Source organism: Charadrius vociferus, unplaced genomic scaffold, assembly GCF_000708025.1.
Source record: "Charadrius vociferus isolate BGI_N301 unplaced genomic scaffold, ASM70802v2 scaffold200, whole genome shotgun sequence".
Lineage (NCBI taxonomy): Eukaryota > Metazoa > Chordata > Aves > Charadriiformes > Charadriidae > Charadrius > Charadrius vociferus.
The window spans coordinates 1,506,480-1,528,850 of record NW_009646515.1 but is presented as its reverse complement, the minus strand read 5'-3'; the positions used below and the strand labels follow the sequence as shown (position 1 = coordinate 1,528,850).

Genomic DNA, 22,371 nt, shown 5'->3' with positions numbered 1-22,371 from the left:
TGTAAGGACAGACTACTACAGAAACCTCGAGAAGCTCTTAAAGGAAGTAAATGTGACGGGGAAAAAAATACCTTACTCTGGAGTGCCTATTTGATGAGTCATGTACCAGTCTACTTTGTACCTATTAACAGAATACATGTTTAACCTTCCCTTTCTTTGCTCTTGTTGCCTCCCTCTTCTGTGATATCAAAGGACGTAGCTTTTTGGAAATGAGCCTGCTAGAGAAGAAGTGATTTGATTCACGTCAGTACCTAATGTACTGCTTTATACAAATGAAACTTTATACAAACAGATAAAAACTGTATTTATAACCTAATTTCCTAAAAACTCATGTGAAATCAAACCTTCATTAAAAATATTGCACCTAAATTTTCTGTTAAGGATACTAAAATGAACTGGCCAAAGTGACAGAGCCTGATGTGAACAAGCACTTTCATCATTTTCTTACATTTGCTTCTGTCCAATAGCCAGTGATAATTCATCCTTTCTTCCATGGTCCCACGGCTAAGTCAGATCAGACATAAGGTGTCATGAGAGGCACCAAAACATAAAATTAAAATTGCACTTAGTTTTATCCTATAAACATTTACAGTGTGCCTCAAAATCTAACTTACATAAGAAGTCCATATGGGCTAAATGTCTACAGTGGAACAATTGAGGAGGATTCTATGATTTTTACATGTTACTGTTATTAATGCTTTGTGTGACAGCATGGTTCATTTTGGCAGAATGTTCATCCAACTGAAAGGTTTGTCAAATGTTGAAGGGACCCAATCTCTTAATAGAAAATATGGATTTAATTTCAATATCAGAATTGAATATCAGAATTGAATGTTGTGCCTATTTCTGTAAGTAAATGGATTTTAGAACAGTACTATTTTGAAGTTTTGCTGTTTGGGCTACTCTTGTTTTGTTCATGAGCAAGTCCTATGAACTGCATTAATACCAGACATTTTCATATGGTTCTATGCTAGTAACACTGAATACAAATCAATGGTAGTTGCTGCACAGTACTGGTACCTGGTGTGTAATACATACTGATAACTGTTGACCGTGAGAATGTTTAGAAGGGAATTTGTATAGCCTTAAAAATACAGTGTGGAATTGACTTTTTCATGTAAAATGGTTTTAATTAATTGTGTTTCAGCCAGAAAGTTGTATTATGTATCTATTTGGAATTAAAACTTCCACTTTGACATTTCTGATGGGAATTTTTAATGTAAATCAATTCCCCTGCCTGAATTTTTGAATTTTTGGTGAAAAAACTTTTAGCACTGTTTGCTATCACATCTTATTTAGAAAATCTAATTTTTATTAATCTTCTGGTATTTTTGTGTGTATTTGTAAGTCAAAACTGATCTTATCAGCAATACACAGCCGTAGTTATCTAATGCCATTATGTAGTGTCAGACAAGTACTGCGGCATGGGAAGAGCATATTGCATAGCCACCAAGGTGTCCCTTGGGATTCTTCCATTCGGGTTCTGCTCTTGATCTATTTGTGAGAGCTGACATGGTCAAGGGTACCTTTAGTTTGAAAGAATAGTCCTGGGTGATAATACAAACCTTTCTCATTTTGGCATATTTTTCAATTAATATAAGTAAAATTTTAGGTGCTGCATTTCATAAACCTGTTATCTCAGCCCCAGCACACGTAAGTCCATAAATGTATGTTTTTCTGCCAGTAATGTTGTCCGTGCTTCTACAGATTTCCAGGGCTGTAGCTGCTCCTTAAGTGTTCAGTGCCTATTTCACATCTGGACCTGACTAGAAAGCAGCTGCCCCTTGCATTCTCTCACTGTGTTTCCTGAGAGACAGAGGCCAGCAGGCACGACCCTTCTTGCTGTACCGATACCCTGCCCCTCCACACTGCAAAGACTGGGCAGGGTGGGTGTCCATGTGAAGGCTCTAGTTCACTACAGTTCAGACTCTTTTTCTCCTTCTCCTAAGAGAGCACTCCAGTTGCTGTCTCAGGCTTGCTCAAAGGATGCTTTCTGCAAAAGTTTTAAAGGCGATCATGAAGTGTTAGGTAAAACAGTATTAGTCAGCAGCAACGCTGTTCCCCTGAGATAGGGGAGGAAGAAGCAGCTGCCAGTAACTTAGCTCTTGTACAATGTTGTTATCTGCAGCCAGGTTCTAGCTGCTTCTCACTCCTCCACCCTGGAAAAACTGAACTGCTTCTGGCTGAGAGGTTTGCCTGAAGACAGGTGAATCAGAAAGGGTGTTGCCTTTCCAAAAACTTTAAGAAAGAGTGCGCTGATCATAAGTTACATTGGAGGTTTGGAAAAGAAAAGGATATTTTTCATTCTTCTAGTTGGAGATAGAACATTGTACACTGTTCATGCTTTAAGGGCTTTTTCTGTATCCTGTTGTCTAAGTTACTGAAAAAAAGGCATGCTATGAGTGACAATGCCTTTGGTGTAGGGACCAGAACCATCCATCCCATCTTCACCACTGTGTTAGAAAGCTTCCTTCTTCCTTTCTTCCCTTTGGCTTGATTTTTGAATTCTGCTTTGCTTGGTGGAACAGCTTCAGTGGGACATGTGGAGGCCATCCCATCCTATCAGTAGACTGATAGTTAAGATCTCTCGTGCTAAGGAATACTGTGAGTGTAAGGCTGTTTTGTAGACAGGGCCACGCAATGGTTTCTCTCAGACCTGTATCAGTTTGTGGACCTAGATTTAAGTACTGTTAGTAATGGATTTAGTCTCCTACCAGACAGGAGGTGCTAAAGTTACACTGGTTTCCATTGTCACACAACATCATTATGGGAAATGAAGGTTGTCACAATGCAAATACTGGTTCCCAGGTAGGCTTTTTGCAGCTGTGGTAGGGAGCAAAGGCAAGAGTTGCTAGACAGGTTTCATACCAGTGGAACAGTTTCCTCTGCCTACACAGATGAGATTCTCAAGTCTTGACTTAGCTAGCTATTTGTGTCAGAACAGTACAAAGTGATATGAAGATGGTAAAGGACCTGCTGCTTTTGTTTCTAGCAATGCATGTTAGTAACAGAAACTGATGCTTATCTCATTTAATGGAGTTGACTTTTCCTTCAGAAAAAAAACAGTTCTTGTGGGGACCTAGTCTGTCTCCCTTGCAGCAAAAGCAAAGAATAATACTGAATAATGTCATTTGACTGTTTATTTGCTGTTTGGATCCTCAGGAATGTTCTCTATTAGAGAAAATATAGAAAAGTATTACTAGACTATGTAATGTCTTGGTTTGGAATAGGATATTACGTATGTTGACTTGATGGTCCTAAACTAACAGTGTCACAAATAAAAATGCATGGAGCAAATATAATGAGGTTTCATATACATAAAGATTTTCTTGCTCTTTTTGGTAGTAAACAATCTAAGGGAAATAAATTTTCTGTTAGCTTGTAACTAGCACACACCTTCTGTTATTTTACTTTCCTTTTTACATGTCAACTTTAGGGATATTATAGATTGGACTTTAATCCTTCTCCAAATAAACCCTGTTCATTTTCTTTTCTAGTTCTTAAATATTGTTGATATGAGGGGGAGGGTTGACAAATGTAAGTGAAATTAAATAATGTATGACAGCCTCTCCTCTGTCCCCCTTTCTGTGTGCGAAGGTGATTCTGATGAAAGACTTGGTTAGTGATCTTAATGCTGCACTTTGATCAGTGACAAGTTTCATTCTCACGGGTAATTTCTTGCAACTGTAGGCATGTGAATATTGTGCTCTAAGAAAAGTCATATTTATATTTGTGTCCAGAAGAAAATGCTGCTTAGATTATGCATGCCATCATCACTTCCTGCTTTTGCTAGCTCCATATTTATGGCTTGTGTTTAGTTTATTTTGCTCCCTGTACTGCTGGATTTGTAATCAAAAGCATCTGGAATTTTAGAGTTCACTATCTTCTTACTAACCTACAGTACTAAACATGTTAGTGAACAATTTTCTTACCTACCTCAGGATACTACTTGTATTCTCAAAAATTCACAAAGCGAGCTGAAGGGATATGGAGGATGGGAAATGCAGTTTGTCTACGGTGACTATGTCTACACTGACTCCTCAAGAGTATGTAGGAAAGATCTTAAAGTCAGACTCCCCAGGCAGATTTTTGTATTGTTTTAGTGGGCAGAAGCAGCAGTGTGGTGGTCTTTTCTGTGAGATGCTTCGTACTTCAAGAGGTGGGTTCCTTTTGAGAATTTCATTTCCTTCAGGGCTCTTTGGTTGGAGATGAGGTGTTTTGCACAAAGTGCTAATGACTTAGTAAGATGGGAGCAGCGGCAGGTAAATTTTTGGAGGTGGAATTCGCTTCCTGTGGTAGGAAAGCCAGTTTGCCTACATGTGGAAAAATACTTTCTTCTCTAAGTGAAAGTCCACTTTACTTTATGTGGAATTGACTCAATTATTTTTATTAACCCCATTGTACCTTAAAAAACTATTTACTGTTTAAATAATACAGAACAGTTATATCTAACTACTGCTTCAGGTCAGTCTGACGTTCAACAAAACTGAACTGACATTTCTTTACATCTCATCAAGCTCTCATGTAGTCCTGATCGTTGGCCCCAGTATCCCAGCACTGGAGCAACCGGGCAGCAATCTGCCCACCTGGCTGGCAGCTATAATCTTTGTGCATATCTTGCAGCTTGCTCAGTAGTAGGGACTGGGTGGTTTCTGTCTCTTTTATGATTTCTGTCACTTCCCCCTCCTGTTCTTCTGGCTCTCCTGCTGCAGAACAGGCTGTCTCTTCTAGGTCTTCTTCCTGCATCCTCTCCAGAGGAGCTTCTTCCTCCTTCACTGACTTGGGTCAACTGCCACTTCTATTGTTTCCTCTTGGCTGCAGGAGTGACTTTTATGGTTAGCGTTGTGTCTCTGGTTTAGCCACAGCATCCATTTGTATGTCCTTAGATCTAGAGACCGTCTTGCTCCTTTCAGGGTGTTGGGCACGGGCCTGGTAGGCATAGGCCAGACCCCAACACAGCACCAAAAGTCTCCGTCTGTCTTTGGTGTAAGCAAGACATCCTTCCTTCAACAAGTTTCCATGCCTGTTCAGGTGGAAACTCTCAGGCCATTAAAGGTGAAAACTGCTCTAGGCACCTGACCAAATTGTCCCACACACCTTGCTACCCAGGAATTTGCTGCCTCAGAGTACTTTTCTGCATGTCACCCCCAACTGGTTGGTTACTGGAGGTCCCACAGAGATTTGAGCTTGGATTACTGGATTCAGAGTCTGAGGATGGTCTTATGTACGACTGATGCAAGTGGACCAGCACTGATGGAAGAAGGAAGTTGTCTAGTACCTGAGGGAATTAGCAGTGGTGGAGGTGGTCTACTGCAACCTACATGACAACCAGGTCTGCAAAGATCTGGATGACATCCATTGCACATGGGCAATGTGGCAGTATGCACCAGTGTAATACGCCAAAACCTTGGTGATGATGGATTGGCCAGATATCAAGGCACTAACTGTGAAGAAACTGTCCCACCAGCTCTGGCAATCCAAAGAAAGTCTCTCTTCCTCTGCAACCCTGTGGGCCAGCATGTTGGCTGTGGCTAGAGTCTGCCACCAAGTTCAGTAATATCTGTTCCTCCTTGCCCCAACAGCCGGGGTCTCAGCCATCAAGGGTGCTGAATTAGGTCACAGTGCCTTAACTGTATGTTGTGCTGTGTTGCCACTTGTTTTTCAAGGCCCAGGATGATGTTTTGGGTGGTAGCATAGGCTGCAGGGTACATTTCTAGCCACCTGCTGATTGCCTCCACTATGGGAATCACATAGCACTCGCCTTAGTTGCAGGTTTCAAGTGGTGGTCTGATGTAATAAATTTGCTGTGCCTCCTTATATTGATAGCCAAGCCACCTTGTTCTCTTCCAGGGAGACTTTAGTCACTTGCCTTTCTTGATGATGGCATGCGTTTCACATTCATGGGTAGCCTGTGCATTAGCTTCAATTGTCAGATCAACACCATGATTAAGAACCCGTCTGTATGTTGCATCACTCCCTAGGTGTCCCTAGGGGCATGTTTCATGGGTCCTTTGAGCTAGAAATAGCTCACCTTTTCACTCCCAGTTCAGGTCCACCTGAGCCGCTTCATTTCTGGCACCTGATCCATCTGTTCTTTGTTTAGATGTTCTTTGATGGTGCAACTCTTGGGCATGTGAGCATCTACATGATGTATATGCACATCATGAAGTAGATGTATTTTCAAAGTACATCCCATGTAATTTGTAAATATGAATAAAGTATCCCTGTCTTACCCAACTCTCCTGCCCCCTGCCTTTTTTTTTTTTGGGGTGGGGGGGTGGGGGGTGGGGTAATTTCTCTGCTTCTCTTTGTGTTAATAAAATTTCATTTTAATAATTCATCAGCATTTCTTTTCCACATTTGTGCAAAGATAGCTGTGTGAAAGCAGTTGTGTGTATCATCAGCTACATTTTTGGTTGCTGCTATTTAGTCTGCTTCGTTTTCACTCAAGCAAATGCTTTGAAAGGGTTTCTGAAGACATTGGCAATGGAAGGGCAGTGGGAAAGCTCACAGCCTAATCTGTGTCTTCCATAAGTGTAAAAGGGATAAACTGAATAAAAAATTGAATGCAAGAGTTCAGCTTCTAGCTTTCAAAAAGACTTGACACACATTTCTCAGTGGGTGCAAAGTAGTTTTGCAAACCAGCTTGACTTGAGGTGAGTAGCACATCTAAAATGAGGTTGTGTTTAAAAAAGTGTGTGTATATATGCATGTGTACAAATACATATAAAAACTTCTGCTCCTAAAAAACTCTTCTTCCTTTGTAGTTGAAACTACTGCTACGTTGCCTGGCAGAAGACGGGAAACAGGTATATGTTGGTTCTATGTAATTTTTTCCCCATTGTTCTTGTATGTTAGAAAGTGCATAGGAAGATTGCTGCTGCTTTTACTTTTTAATTTATGGAGATAGTTAAGAATATGTAAATATTTGCAAATTAATTATCCATTTCATCCTGTGGCTTATCAGCATATTTCATGGTGCAAATAGCATCAGTAAATTTCCAAAGAAAATGAAAATAAGGTCACTGAGCTGACTCCGATTCTCCTTTCATTGAAGAAATTATATTTACATTTATCCTTTGGAAAGAAGGTATTACTAGTTTTCAGTAAGGCAAGCAAAATAGTCTGAGCAAGGAATCATGTGAGTGATTAGAGTTTCAGGAACTCCTTGTTTACTATGTCTAACCAAAAAAATCTGTTTTTCTGCAGAGACTTTTGGTATCTCTGACTTAATTCTTCTACAATAATAGGAAAGGCTTTACAGTATAATTAGTGCATTGTAAGTAACATAATAGGATGAATTTTGAGTTTTGAGAGAAGATGTTGAAATACCTTAAGCATATATTTTTAAATAGTGCTTCATATTTGCAGCCAGCTTTCTTTAGATTGTATTTCTGTGATAACTGTGACTTGACTTGTCTGTGGCACTGTCAAAAACCTCACTCAGTGAATGAAAGGGATATCTTTGAAGTTGCTATGTGAACCAGATATCAAATTTCCTAATTTCTTTTTGATCAAAATACTGACTGTAACAACATCAAAGATTTAGTGGCTAGTGTTTGCTATATAAATAGTTGGCTGGCTCCTATCAAGATCAGAGGTTCAAACTTGAATTAGCTTTTTGTAACCCTGCTTTTTGAAGGATAAAAAAGAGAACAGATATGTATGGGATACATTTTAAATGGCAAGTCTCAGTGTTATACAAAGTGTGAGAGTCCTTCATACACAAGTACAGCCATCTTGTTATGTAGGCTTGATTCCCATTCCCAGAATTAGCAAGACGCTCAGGGTAGGCATGCGGCTATCAGACTAGCATGGCATGTATCTTGGGTCAATGATTTTTGTTTTCTTAACATTATACAATGCAAACTGCCCATTATTTGTTGAAAAAAATCGTCTTCAGTTGCATTCTATTTGAATTCATAAAAACTGTTATTGTTTTTATAAAAGATAGTTACAGCTGTCTTTTTTGACAACCTGGAAGTGTTCTTCTGATAAGCAGGCGTTGCCCTCTTCTGGTGAATGCAGTAAACTCTTGATAATATAATGAAAGTCTGCCGAGCATGGTTTTATATATGTGTCTGAAACTTCATTATGGTCCCTTTTTCCCCTCTTGTTTTTTTTTCTGTCTGAAACAAAAGCTGCAAATTCAGGAGAATCGGGTGCAACGACTATTTCTGGTAAGAAAATTAGGACTTTACTGATTATTGCATGTTTGCTATTTCTTGTTAGATAAATCTTTTGCTTTTATCTGAGGTAATGTAGAAAAGTTGTAATATAAATGAGTTCCAACATTTAATATTTTGTTTGTATATTTTTTTAAGAAAAAATTAACTTCTTCATTCTACTTTGTAATGAAATAGCTTACCTTATAGGATCATTCGTGGTTTGTGGCAGTGATGCTTGAGGATGAAGTAGGTGCAAGTTGCTTGATCAAAAACCTTTCGCCCAGTAGCCTAAACAGTGAACGGCTTGCAGAGATGGCAGAGGAGGAGCACTGTAGTGAGAGAGCTCCTTTACATCTCCTCCCACCCTAGCAGATGTGCATGTCATTTCATACGGTGTGGTATACTATGCAGAAGCACACGCACACACACACAAGACTCTAATAACTTCTGGGACCAGAGGTGATAAATATCATCTATGATAGCCTTTTTTAAAAAAGACGAGGAATGTAGACACACAGAAATAGCTGTGTGAAAGCCAGTTGCTTTCTTTCTTAATGTATACTGACATATTGTGCTCTGGAGAAAAGAAGTAATAGAGACACAAGTACACATGCTTTTGTTCGTTACAGATAGTCTTTCTCTGGGAATGGTTCATCTTTAGCAACTGCAGCCAATTCAATATTTGTTCTATTTGTTGTAGTTTATACCAAGCCAACTAATACAGATGAAGTCAGCACTTAGTTTTCACTCTGATTCCTCATATTTTGGCTGCTTGTTACTTGCCTTAGAAAATCAGTTGTCATCAGCATTGTTACTTAAGAACCAAATATGCTTAGCTTTTACTCTGCATATGGAATTAAGAGGGCACTTTTGAAAAGGTTCAAAATGGCTCGTCGAAATAAATATATCAGAAAGCAAAGCTCGCTTTCCCCTTCCATGTCATGAAGTGGATTGCTTTTTTTTCTTGTTATGCAACTGTATGCAGAGCCACCAACTTTTCATTATTATACTTAAGATACTGCTTCTACTAATGACAGGGATGCCTTTTAGTAAAGAAATTTGGAAAGCTTAATGTTCTTCTGTTATGAAGCCGCTCTGACCCATTTTAAAAATGTCACTAAGTTGTCATATTGGAGTGATACAAACCGCTTTGTATTCCTGCACTGACACCTAAAATACGCTTACTAACCATGTCCTTCCTGAGCAATTGTTAAATTTTCTTCTATTGCCTTAATGTAATTTTCTTTTTTTTTTCTTTTGATTTGGCTGAAAAAAATTTCATCCTTACTCTATGTATGGTTACTGGCACAAATAGATTTTTTGGAGAGACAGTTTGCCAAACTCTGTGTCGTCTCTGCTGATGAGTGTTCTGAGTTCCTGCAGGAAAAGATCCTTGGGGCTAAGCAGTTATTGCTATTGGATATGCCAAATTCACCTGCATTTTCTGAAAGAATGAAACCAATAAAAGGAACTTATCTGAAGGAACTCATACCAGCTGTTCATATTCAGATACTCAGATTTTTGAAATAATGTGAACATTCTTAACAAGCATTGCAATTTTTCTTTAAGTGGAACTTAGATAAATAATATTCAGTTCCTGTTCAAAGTTTTGTGTACTTGATCTTTTTCCTTTGAAATTCACAGAAATAAAATAATATATTAATACAGTTTTTACTTCTTTTGTCTTTTTTTTCCAGAATCTTCTATTGTTACTTTTATCACCTATCCTATTAATCCTTCAGGCAAGATTTTATTAATGTTTCTCTTATTTAGATTTAGTTAGATTTAGATTTTTTTAATTATTTTTTTGTTTTTACTGTTATTATTTTTTTTTCCTCAGATATGACTTCAGAGGAGCCTACACAAACTGCAGGTGAGAATTAGCATGAAGAGAGAAAGGTCTAAAGGGTGATGTTTGTTGCATTCATGAAAGTTTGCTTTTTTTTATAACTGGGATTTGTTTAGTTCAAATTGTTTTCTTACATGATCTGAAAATTTGTATTTATCTCCAATCTGTATTTTAAGTCTGCATGGGTAGGGTTTTGAAGCACATTTAACTGACACTGAGCTGTTAACCATTCTTTTTTATTCAAAATATTACATTACTTACCAAATCCCAAATCGGGCATATTTATTTTTAGCAATTATGTATTTTTTTATATCAATAGATATAATGTTTTCTATACTTTCTGATACTATTTAAAGTTGCAGAACTAAAATGTATACCCCATTCTTTAAAGAAACTTACATGATATGTGTTCTTGCAATGAGTTTGTCAAACAGTATCAGTAAAGACTCAATCAGAAGGACTTGCTACCCCTTTTTTTCCTGATGCTTGCATTTGAAAACAAGGAGGTTCATCCCATATCAGTACAGATTCCTACATGTTTGTATATGAGCTAGACATCCTGCTATTCTTCATAGTTGATGGAGAGAAAGATACATTTTTAGAACATGAAATGCCCATGTAGAATAAGTTAAATGGGAATCAACCCTTCAACGCACCACTTTCTCCACTGAATAATAGGGAGCCTAGAGTGACTGGCTCATATGGGGACATAAACATTTGATTGGATGGATCTCACTCTGAATGCTGCATTTTCATTTATGCAGTAAAAAAAAAGTAACTTAATTCCCTTATAAACGGTCATGTGTTTACACTTCTCCTGGGAAGACAGAGTCTAAAGTAGAAATTAGGAAACTTATTTTTGTGACGTGTTTCATAGGCTTCTGAAGTTAAAATGTGAATACTTAATTTTATAACTTTTTAATTTTTTTTAACAGAAGCTCTTAACATCACTGATTATTATTCTGCCGTAACACCAGGTAGGATTAATGTATCACCACTAATCTTCTTTTATGATCCTCAAAATTTAAGTGTGTGTGAGTTCAGGAAATATGCTCCCAAATATTTTTAATAGGATCTTTTTCTTGGTATTATGGTGTGTCATATTAGCAGTCTGGTTTACTTTGTGTTCATTTCCAGTCTGGTAGAAGGTCTAAATCTGCAATGCTTGCCTAGATCGCCACATATAGCAGAGTTTGGTTATTTTGTAAGTCAGAGCAGCAAGTTACCGCAAAGATGGAAGAAACACAATCTCAGGGACCATGTTTACTTTTAAAAAAAAAAAAATCCTCATGCTTTTTAGTAGAGTGAAGAAGACTGAATGCAGTCATGATGTTCTCAGGACAGGTCCAGTCTATAGCAGAAGGCTAAATTAATTTTTGTTATTATCCATGTAGGAGCCTGGTAGACCAATAAGAATGTGTTTGCAGTGAGTTAATGCAAGTGGTAGAAGAACTGGCTTGGAGTCATACTGGCTAGTATAATTTGACTGTATGAATGTGACCTGCAGGAAGTTTGCAGCTATGTTATCTGATGATCTTTGGGGGCTGGAAGGACTAATGGTTTTTGATCAGGCTTTTACCCTCCACATTGCTTATCTATTTTGTGCATCTTGGTGGCATGCAGAGACCCTAGGCAAGGCTAGGTGGCAAACAAATGGGTACTCTGGAAAGAAAAAGAGGTTGATGTTACTCTTTGCTTTTGTGTCACTCCTGGATTTTGTGTTGGTTTTTTGTAAGTGTTCTTTATGTAGTTAATAATTTTGACAAATTCAGTTATTTATGAACATTATGTTTCTTTAAGGATTGTTGTTTTTTTTAAAAAGTGCTAATACAATTTTCATAACTATTTCCCTGACAACTGGCAACACAAAAGGGAAGGAAAATTTATTTGAATCTAAATTGATGTCTGAAAAATAATTTTTTTCTGATAAATTGGATATTGCCACCGGCTCACAATCCATACCCTCTGATGGCTGTTTGTTGATGATGATAAAATTGATAAAGTGTTAAGCTATAACAGGCAAATGTTTGTACCACAGAAAAAGTGAAAAAAAAAAAAAGAATTACCTTCTCATTTGGTACTAGCTAATGATAGCAGCAGAGAAAATAGCATTTCTTTTTCCGTTAATGGAGGCCAATCTATCTGCTTAAGTAAGGAAAGCTGTGCTGCCACATTTTTCTGAACAAGTGTAGGAGTTTTGTCTTGGATGCAAATATCTTTTTGGTCCTTTATTTTGATTTTATACAACAGAGCCATCTGTTTACAGTATCCTTAATTTGGGATCAGGGTTACTTCTTTGCTGTGTAGGTAGTATTAAAAATATGGGAGCAGCCAAAAGCTTATTGTAACTAACTAAAAACATGTTCTACTACATGAGAGTGTACATGTTTGGTGTCATCATAGTTTGAATTCTATCAGGTAGAACAGTTTTAGTTTCATGCTATTGTAAGTAGCTGTAGTAGGATCTTCAGAAGCAGGTAATGTGCTACCTAGTGATTGAATACTGTGATATCTGAAGAGCTTATTTATGGTATGCTGATTTCTGTTTTATTTGGATTTTTTTTTAAAAAAAGAGACCACTTGCATGTAGGTCTTCTGTGGAAATTGTTACAGAAAATTATACAAAATTAATTAATCAAAACCAGCATGTCTCACTCTGAATACTATGTCTTGGAAAATGTTATGGTAAGTGCCCTAGAAAATTGAAGGCTAGACAGTATGTGGAATATTTTTAAAATGTAGAGGCCTTTCCATTTAAAGCATTGAAATGATTGTAAATATCCATGTTTGTCAGTACTGGGTTTAAGTTCAACTTTTTTACTCACTAGATTTCTTTTTTCCCAAATAAAACTATAGCAGGAGAAACCATTTTATGCAACATAACACCTGTCTGTAATTTTTCAGGTTAGTGGTTTTCTTTTTCCCTTTTTTCTTATGAAAAACATGTCCAACTGTTTTCTGTTCTGGGTAATGGGGCAACTTTTAGCTGCTATGTAAAAGCTAGCTCTGTAATAAATTTTCTTGCGAATTTGGAGAGATTTTGTATGACTTCTAAAAAAAATAAAATGTGGGGTTTTTTAATTTAAAAGTAATTTTTAGTCTATTGTCCTTTTGATCTTTGGTTTCTTATCAGAGGATACACAGTTGCAGATAATAATTACAAGCCTGACAAAACGAGTAAGCTATGGTAGACGCTAATATCTGCCATATTGTGCCCAACTGTATCAGGAACAGAAGTTGAAACAGTGTTCAGGAAAATTATTGTAAAAGCCTGGAAGTATTTTAAAAATGTAATGTCACAGAACAGACAAACAAAGGAAAATGGAAATAGCAGTGATGTTCCCTTTATGTGTGTTAATAAAAATGTAAAATGATACGTGTTGCTGCCTTCCAAAACACTTTGATAAATGGCTTCTGTGACAAATGCTTAAGAAAATGAAGTCACTTCTGGGAAATAGCCATATGCTGAGTATTTTATAGATTAGAAAGAGGCAGAATAATTATCTGCTTCACACCTCCCCCTCCCAAAGTTTCCCTAGTGGTTGACACAGTAAACCGCTAGACGATTGTCATGTATGCATTCTTGTACAGGTCTTTCTCTATAGTCTGTGCTGAATATGTGGCTGCAGGAAAAGAAGTGTCATAGAAGTTCCTTTTTGTCTCCAAAATGGGCCTACCAGCTCTCAAGGACTGTTGAATGATGCTCTGAATTATGGTATCTTGAAAGTTCTTTAATCCCCGAGGGAATAATTTTCAGAGTATCACTTTGCCTTTACCCACACATTTTATTCTTGTTATGGGAGTTGGAGTTATATTAATAGTAATGTGCAGTGCAGTTTTTCTATTTTGGAAAACAAACAAACAAAAAGAAACAAAAGGAATATAGAGACAGCCAGCAAAAATAAACATACAGAAAATAATGAAGTTATTGGACCAGTTCATTTGTGGAAATAGTAAGTGAAGAGATGGAAGAACATTTGCAAAAATAGTGAATGATTAGAAAAGCTAGTGTGTTCTTATTTCCCTTTGGTTGTAACATAAGACAGTGAATTTTTAAATTCTCAAAAAAATTTGTGTCATGTGGTTTAGTGTTGATTTTCTTAACCTTTTTGCCTTTTGTTTTTAGTGTTCTATGTGGGCAAGGTAAAACTTCAGGCAAGTGAAGAAAGTAACACGTCACTAAATGTAGAAATAGTAAGTCTCTTTTTTAAAAGTTTATTGTAAGGAAGGTTGAAATGGGTTTCTTTGTCTGCACTTAAAATACTGATACACTGACATAATTCTTATGTTTTTTATAGTTTTATTTTATTTCAAATACAGTTTGCAGTACAAGTTAATATTTGCAGTGAATGGATCTTCTCTCTCGCTCTCTCTCAGAGCTGCTTTGCAGCTGTATTTTAGAACTCCGGCTAAGTAAACTTCCTACAGTAAGGACCTATATTCTTGATGTGGCCACTGAAAGGAGGGGGAAGCCCTGGCAAGTCTGGAGAGAGGAACTGCCTAGTTAAGAATCTGGATCTAATTAATTATCTGCCTAATTAAGAATCTGAATACAGGATCTTCCTTTGGAAATTAATTTAGGCACTTTACTTTAGAAAGTGAGCACCATTAGATGGCAACAGTGTGGGCATAAATTAAGTTGGATTGCACCCTGGGAGTAATTCATGTTGAGACTCTCATAAACAGGGTATCGTTTTATGGTTTTTGGCATGTGGTTAATCAGTTATTAATTTTGCAATAGGCCTAGGTGACAGGAGCGTGTGCACTTACACAACACAATAGAGGTTTAAGAGAACGATGTCATGCAAAGCAAGGACAGTATAGATTATTCAATATTGAAATAATATGATGAAGATGAGAATGTTTAGTAGTTATAGATAGAAAAGTGAAGGGAGGGAAAAAAGGACATGAGTCTGTAAAGGACCTTGTATCTTTCTCCTACACATTGCTGTCTGTACTCAGTCTGAGAATTCAAACGCCAGTCTCTGCAAGCATGACAGTAGTCAGCAAAATCACTGCAGAGAGCTACTGCACAGGTGCACAGTGAGCGTTGAGTTTGGGCAGGGGTAGGTCTCTGGCAAAAGTCACCTCCACATTGTGTTGTGTTTCAGTGGTCATAATGCCTACTGAAACCATCCTAGTGTATTAACATTATGCCTAGAGCTACTAGAAAAACAGGCTTCGTGTCTCTTGGAACTCTTACTTTTTAGCAGAATATTTCTTAGGTAATGTCAATACCATATATGTTTGTTGATGTTTTCATCATGGTGCTCGCTGCGTGCATGCAAAAATAACCAATAATGGTGGCAACCAGAATAACATACGAATGCGGATCTATAAAGGGTTAGATAAACTTCAGTTTATCCCCAAGCCCTAAGGCTAGATCATACATATTTAGATCATTCCTACCATGTCTTTTACCTCAGTTCTTGACTTCTTACTCCCAGGATTCTAAGTTACTGTTACTTATGTCTGTTATAGAGCTTGTCCCATTGCTGCACTTACAGTTAGAAAGTTTGTTTAGTGGCTGGTCTAATCTGTCTTTGTTGCACACTAAGCCAAATTCCTCTTTTTCCAACATGAGATAGAATGAAGTCACTATCCACTTGCCCATATCTTTCACAAATCAGATCCTGTTATTTGGTCTGTGCTAGATGAGCCCGTTCCTTCCAAAAGCTATGACAACAATGTCATGGTAAATATTTGTTAAAGTGTCTTAATGAGAAAATGTGCTTCTTATCTGTGGAATTTCAGACTGTTAAAATGTTTGAAATGAACATATGTCTTTTAAGGCTAAAAATTAGTAGTTTTACTTAGCCGTGGAATCTGTGTTTCTAACAGATTAATAACATAACCAGGAACAATCAAGTTACAAAATTAATTGCAATTCCAGCAGCTACCGCACAAGAACTGAGGTAAGTAATTTTGAATAAGGATTGAAATCTTTGTTATATTTGAAAAAAATGAAGCCAGACCTTCCATGTAGTTAGCAGACTCTTCACTTTGCATTATTCCTGCACTTCATAAATTAACAATTTCAGGAGTTTTAAATTATTGTTCTTTAACATAAAGTTCATATTGGTTAGAGTAGTCTTAGTTTTGTTTTATGCACCAGTGGAGTTTGTTTTAAGAAATGGTACATTTGCTGATTTCCTTTTAGGTCATCCAGTTTCCCTGGGGCTCAACAAGACCCAAAGACCTTGTTGTTTATATGCTGATGATAGTAGTAATAATAATACCACCTGAGAAACATGAGCTGTGGATTGTTGAGAATGCCAGTCTGCTGCTGCTCTTCCTGAATAAATAGTTTTTATAATTTCAGGGCTTCAGTCTGTCTCGTAGGAAAATACTAAGAGAACTTTCATAGCTGCATGCTTTTTAATACATATTCTTGGAGTCACACCTGTATTTTTATTTTGGTGTAGTTTCTTCTTTCACAGTCTTTATAAGGAGAGGTTTAAATGAGTGAATATTTACCGCTATTCCCAAAACTTACCCTGAAAATCAAAAAGATGTAATTGGCCAACAGGTCTTGTTTGTAGATGAAATCCGTATTTCTTACTCATTCTATTGCTGTGACTCTGAGTATAATTTAGAATTCTGTTCCAAATGCTTGCTTGCCAAAAGACAACATTAAGATTTATCTTTTGCTCTTTTCAATAACTTTTAAAGAAGTGGATTGATGTTAAAATATGTGATGACAGAAGTTTAACCTTCGTTTATGGAGTCACTAATAAAAGGCAACTTTTAAAATGTGCAATCCTTTGGAAAGTGGTTTTACAATGTTAGAAGTGGCATGATTTTAAAAAAAACCACTGATCAACTAGAAAAATATTTTTTTTCTCAGTGGTTGCTTGTACTTTTCATTATATTGTTGTAACTGCCTTTAGAAACATAACTAGAAATCCTCCATAATGGTAACTTTTTTTTTAAAGAATTTCAGAGTTCAACAAAACCTTGCAAGCAGTAAGTGAGGTAAGATTACCAATTATTGTTACTGTTCAGAAAACTTTTTCAACTTATTTCTGATAATGTCATTATGTTGGTATTAGTCCTGTTTCCTCCTGACAAAACAATCTTTTTCTATTTTCACTTGTCATTACAGTCCTCTGTTATGGAATGCAGTGCAGAAAACCAGAGGTTTGTTGTTAATTTTTTAAATGCTCATATATTTGAAAGCTCATATATTGTCTTGTGATATATCAAGTATGAATAGCTATGAAACAGAAGAAAAAACAAACTTTCTAGGAAGTTAAGTTTGAGAAACAGGCTGGAGAAATATATGTAAACTGACAAAGACATTCTGATCCCATTATTCTCCTAGCATTAGTGATTTTTATTTTTTAAAAACAAACTCTATTGCTTTTCATTAATCTTTTGAAGCACAGGCTTGCCTGCCATATTTCTTCTGCATCTTTGTATTAGCTGAGTCACATAGCAACTTAACCACTAAGGCTGTGGGATTTGGGACTGTCAAACTCACAGAGCTTGTGAATTCAATGCAATCTTTATGAGGCAATTGCTTCAGAAATCCCAAGTTGCTGTTCTTTGGCTTGGGAAACCAGCCATCCTCAGGGTAGGGGAAGCCTGAGAATGTAACCAGTTCAGAGTTTGGAAGCCATGGGTGAATAAGAATGGCAAGGCTGCTCCTGGAAACCTTGGAATGTAGAAAATAAATGTCAATTTAACTGCTACTCACCCCTAAATTGCTGGTCCTTTAAACTGATCAGTTTGGAAACGCCATTTTCTAAAACAAAATGTGGAACTTCATTTCCCCAAATACTTGAATTTGGGGGTTATCTTCCTGGATTAGGATGGAAGAAGACTCCAAAATGCTCAAATGGTAATAGGCAGAAAGTCAGATCACACCGTCATGTCATGTACTGGCAGTACTTAGGGTACTGTTTTCATTCTTGTTAGCTGGAAAGAAACTTCACGATCTTTTATATGTTGCCTTTTCATTCACCTGTGTGTTTGAGTGTGCTGAAGGTGAAGAATTCTTACTGTAGGTTTGCTTATTTTGGCAGGGTTTCACATAATCGAACCGTAATTGTGAATGTGTAGTTACATGCTTAAGCAGGTCGTTTTAAGTTCTCTCTAAACTCAAAAGAGAGAACACCGGCTTTCCCCAGGTGATGGAGATTTCATATACACTGACATAGCTACCTAGGACACTTGATAGTTCCTCTCTGGAGTTTGTTTATAGTAACACTGGAGATTACATTACTATCTTTACAAAATTATCGACTCTTTAATGGCTAACATTAATTAGGGAAGACCCCATTTAAGAATCGACACTGTATATAGAGAAAAGAGAAAATAAGCTGCCTCAAACTGATCTATGACTCTTCTATCTAGCCTGATATAATTTTCTATGCGCATTAAAAATATCCCCAAATCTGAAAGAGCGTAGGAAAAACTTGCTTTCACACTTAGCATTTGTGCTAATATGCTTTCACTTAGCGTTTGATGTTAGTTTCATGCATTGTGAAGATAAGGCAGATCTGTTTCTTGAGTCTAAAGATTTTTCTTCTCATTATAGTATACACTGCAATTTCATAATGAAGCTGGCTGAGAGAGAGAATATAAGCAGTTTAACAGACAAAGCAGAAATAAGTCAACTTGGTAAGTTATGCTTTAAACACAGTCTCATCACAGTTACCCTTTCGGATTGAATATCATATCTTTACACGTGACCTCCAAGTAGCTAAAAGAAAAGATTGTTACTTATTTTTAAATAAAAATAATTTTTGTTGAACAATACAAATACATCAAAATGCAGCCTTCTGATTTTTGGGTGGGGAAGAGGAAGATATGTTTAAAAAAACTTCAGTGTAAAATTGCTGACTACATTAATAAAGCAGACTTTGAAATTATTAGGTGTAAAATTACTTGAGAAGATAAATGTGTTACGAAATGGCAATCCGAATTGAAAAGTTTATTAAGTAGCCAAGCTTTCTTAGTGATACTATGACAGTATGGAGTGCTGACTCATACCATTTGTCTCTGTTTCAAAAGATGTAGCTTTGCATTTTGGTTTGTTTCCAATAACAAAAAGAGAAATCTGTACTTGTCAGGCATCGAGCAAATATCTGGGAGTATTGCCCTATTCTGACTGGTGAAGATCTGTTTCGCAAATGTCATTTCAGAAAAAGACTCAAAATCAGTTATGCAAGATACACTTTTGTTTAAAAAACATAAAAGACATGCTTATTTGAATATCCTACTTAACAGTATTAGCAATTTTTATGCTTTAGGATAAACTAGGTTAATGCTTCTTTGTCATCTCAGAACGGTGCTGTTGTTCATCACTGAAGTATTGTTCCTTGAGTGCTGAAGAATTACAAATGTAGTAAGTATAAATACAACATTTGACTTGTTTATTTCCTAAATTTCCTAACTCATTAAGAGTCAGCTTCTGAGTTGCAGTGTAATAGCCAGAAAGACTCCACAAGAACAATCTGACAGGCATTTTCCTATATAGTTCCCTCCCCATTCCTCCCTCTTCCCCTCCCTTTCCTTCTTCCTCCCCCTTTTTTTTCCCCCTTTTTTTTCCCCCCTTTTTTCCCCCCCTTTTTTCCCCCCTTTTTTTCCCCCCTTTTTTTTTCCCCCTTTTGTGTTCAGTATCTGGTCATCTCCAGAATAGGCAGCAAAGGCAGTAGTAGTATTTATGGACTTACTAGTTAATAAATACAGCAAAATACAATGTAAGAACCCTCAAAATGTTATGGAATTCATATTTGTTACTAGAGCATGAAACATCCAATCTGATGGATTTAAAAATATACATTATTAGTAGTATCCATATCATTCATATATATTCCTCTATAATAACTTTCTTTAAAATATAAACAATGTTAAATTTAACATACATTTCTGTGCTCTTTTTTTTTACAGTACTATACAAGTGCCACCTCATTCTATATGGGTTCCTTTCCCTCATTCTCCTTCAGCGAGGGCTCTCGGCAAACGCCTCCAAGTGCTGATATTCCGCTTTTTTTTTCCTCCGTGCTGCTCATCTTCCCCCTTTTTTTCCCCCCTTTTTTTTTCCCCCTTTTGTGTTCAGTATCTGGTCATCTCCAGAATAGGCAGCAAAGGCAGTAGTAGTATTTATGGACTTACTAGTTAATAAATACAGCAAAATACAATGTAAGAACCCTCAAAATGTTATGGAATTCATATTTGTTACTAGAGCATGAAACATCCAATCTGATGGATTTAAAAATATACATTATTAGTAGTATCCATATCATTCATATATATTCCTCTATAATAACTTTCTTTAAAATATAAACAATGTTAAATTTAACATACATTTCTGTGCTCTTTTTTTTTACAGTACTATACAAGTGCCACCTCATTCTATATGGGTTCCTTTCCCTCATTCTCCTTCTCTCCCTAAAAAGACTTTACCCAAATCTAATACTTTTATTTCCCCCACTGTGCTTTCTACCAAACATAGTCCCACAATTAGACCGCTGATCCCACCATTCACAGAAATTTCTTCTTCTGAAACTCTCTCCACATCTCCCACTAAAAATCCTCTCTCTGAAACTTCTATCACATCTACTACTGAAACTTCCCCGTCTTCCAAAAGTGTTACCACTACACTTCCCTCTTCTAGGTCTCTTCCTCAACCTACCATGCCAACTTTTCCTTCCATAGCTTCTAATAAATCTGTCACTATTTCCACCCCTGCAACAAAATCTGTCACTAATGCTGCTTTCTCAGTTAAATCTGATGCTGCATATCTTACCAAGCCTATTACAATAATTTCTCCTTCTGTAGGTTTCACTAAACATTCTCCGGTTTCCTCTTCTGAGCTTCCCCCCAAACCTCCAATAGCAATTCCCCCCTTTGAGACTACCACCAAATCTATTGCACAAATTCATCCTGCTACAGATTCGACTGAACCTGTTTCTCTTAACAAAAACATTACTGCAGCACCTATTCTTCCCCTTACTCCTTTCACAATAACTTTGACCCCTACTGTTAGTCCTATCAACCATTCTGTCTCAGCTTCTCATCCTCATTTTACTGCTGATGGCCATGGTAGCCTGCCTAATGGGAGCACAGGTAAATATGACAAGTAAAATGATCATTTTAATGTTTTTATTTGAATGCGATATGCTGTATTTGCTTTTAAACTTTATTAAACAAGATGATATATCTGAGCTGTGACCTTCCAATTACTGTGAAAAACCTGAGACAACTCTCACGAGGTGTATACTTATTTTGAAATATATTCTGATGTCTTTGGCCATGATGAGTGATACCTCACCCTACACATTGGTTGGTAACTATGATACATAGGTAATATGCTGAGTTCCCAACAGGTTCCTTATCAGAAAAAAATTAGTTACAGAGCCAGGTAGCTTTTTTTTTTTTCCTAAACTAGTATTTAAAATATCGCCAATCAATGTTGGATCTTCCTTAAAATATTATTGATTAGGAATATTCTTAGTGGCTATGTATTTTCCTATGAAGATTATATACATCTTTATAAGCTTCTTTTCAAATTGCTGACCTTATCTTGATTTTATTCTACTTTCGGGCATCCAGTGGCTAAAAATACAAAATAATAGATTATCTAACATCACTAATGGTCTGATGTGAGGAACTTTGTAATCAATAAAAAGTGGAATTAATGCTGGCCATTTGAAACCTTGCTTTATGTTTTCATAAGATTTAAAGTATTGCTATCTGCAAAGTAGCTGATAGGGAGAAAAAGAGATTCTGTCTCACATAACATGTTTAGAGACCTTACAGGTTATGATAAGGTTTGTTGGTCAAGAGAACTGCTTAGTTTTTCTGCTTCTCAAAGCTTACTTCATTTGTTGAACACAATGTTTAAATAAATGCACAACTTTTCTTTTGTCACAGGAAAGATACTATCAACTACCACATACACAACTTCTGTATATACCACCATTAATAGCACCACAGCTGAGCAAATCGTATCCAAAATAGAAAATGATTTAGCAGCTGGAAAAGTAGAGCCAAAAGATGTAGAAAGGATGATTAGTGAGGTTAGCAAAGTCCTGACAGCTTCTCAACCATTGCCACCCCGAATTTCTAACAGGTAGGTCATTCTGGCAATAGATTAAAGGTGTGTTGTATTGACTGTCTTAATAAATTGGTTTCAGCAAGTTTCATTTTTTTATAATCATAATCCAAAGGAATACTTCTTGTTCTTTAATGTACTTACGAAAAATGGAAGGGGTATTGTTCTAGTGTTACCAGCTCTACTATAATATGTGGAAATTGGAAAGCAGTGTATTTTTTTGTGTTGACACCACAAAACATGAGCAGAGTCTGCTGATATTACACACTGCTCCATAACCACAACTTGCC

At 36.7% G+C, this 22,371-nt stretch overlaps 1 protein-coding gene across 1 annotated transcript in view; it reads left to right on the top strand.

Moving 5' to 3' along the window:
* Positions 1-22,371, top strand: part of GPR64 (G protein-coupled receptor 64) — a 49,393-nt gene that overhangs the window by 10,801 nt on the left and 16,221 nt on the right. The window contains exons 4-16 of the mRNA XM_009884757.1: positions 8,142-8,180; positions 9,866-9,910; positions 10,009-10,041; positions 10,953-10,994; positions 12,874-12,921; positions 14,144-14,211; positions 15,859-15,932; positions 16,953-16,992; positions 17,123-17,157; positions 18,560-18,642; positions 19,309-19,369; positions 20,357-21,093; positions 21,901-22,099. Coding sequence (XP_009883059.1) covers positions 8,142-8,180; positions 9,866-9,910; positions 10,009-10,041; positions 10,953-10,994; positions 12,874-12,921; positions 14,144-14,211; positions 15,859-15,932; positions 16,953-16,992; positions 17,123-17,157; positions 18,560-18,642; positions 19,309-19,369; positions 20,357-21,093; positions 21,901-22,099 — 1,504 coding nt within the window. The remainder of the gene's footprint in view (positions 1-8,141; positions 8,181-9,865; positions 9,911-10,008; positions 10,042-10,952; positions 10,995-12,873; positions 12,922-14,143; positions 14,212-15,858; positions 15,933-16,952; positions 16,993-17,122; positions 17,158-18,559; positions 18,643-19,308; positions 19,370-20,356; positions 21,094-21,900; positions 22,100-22,371) is intronic.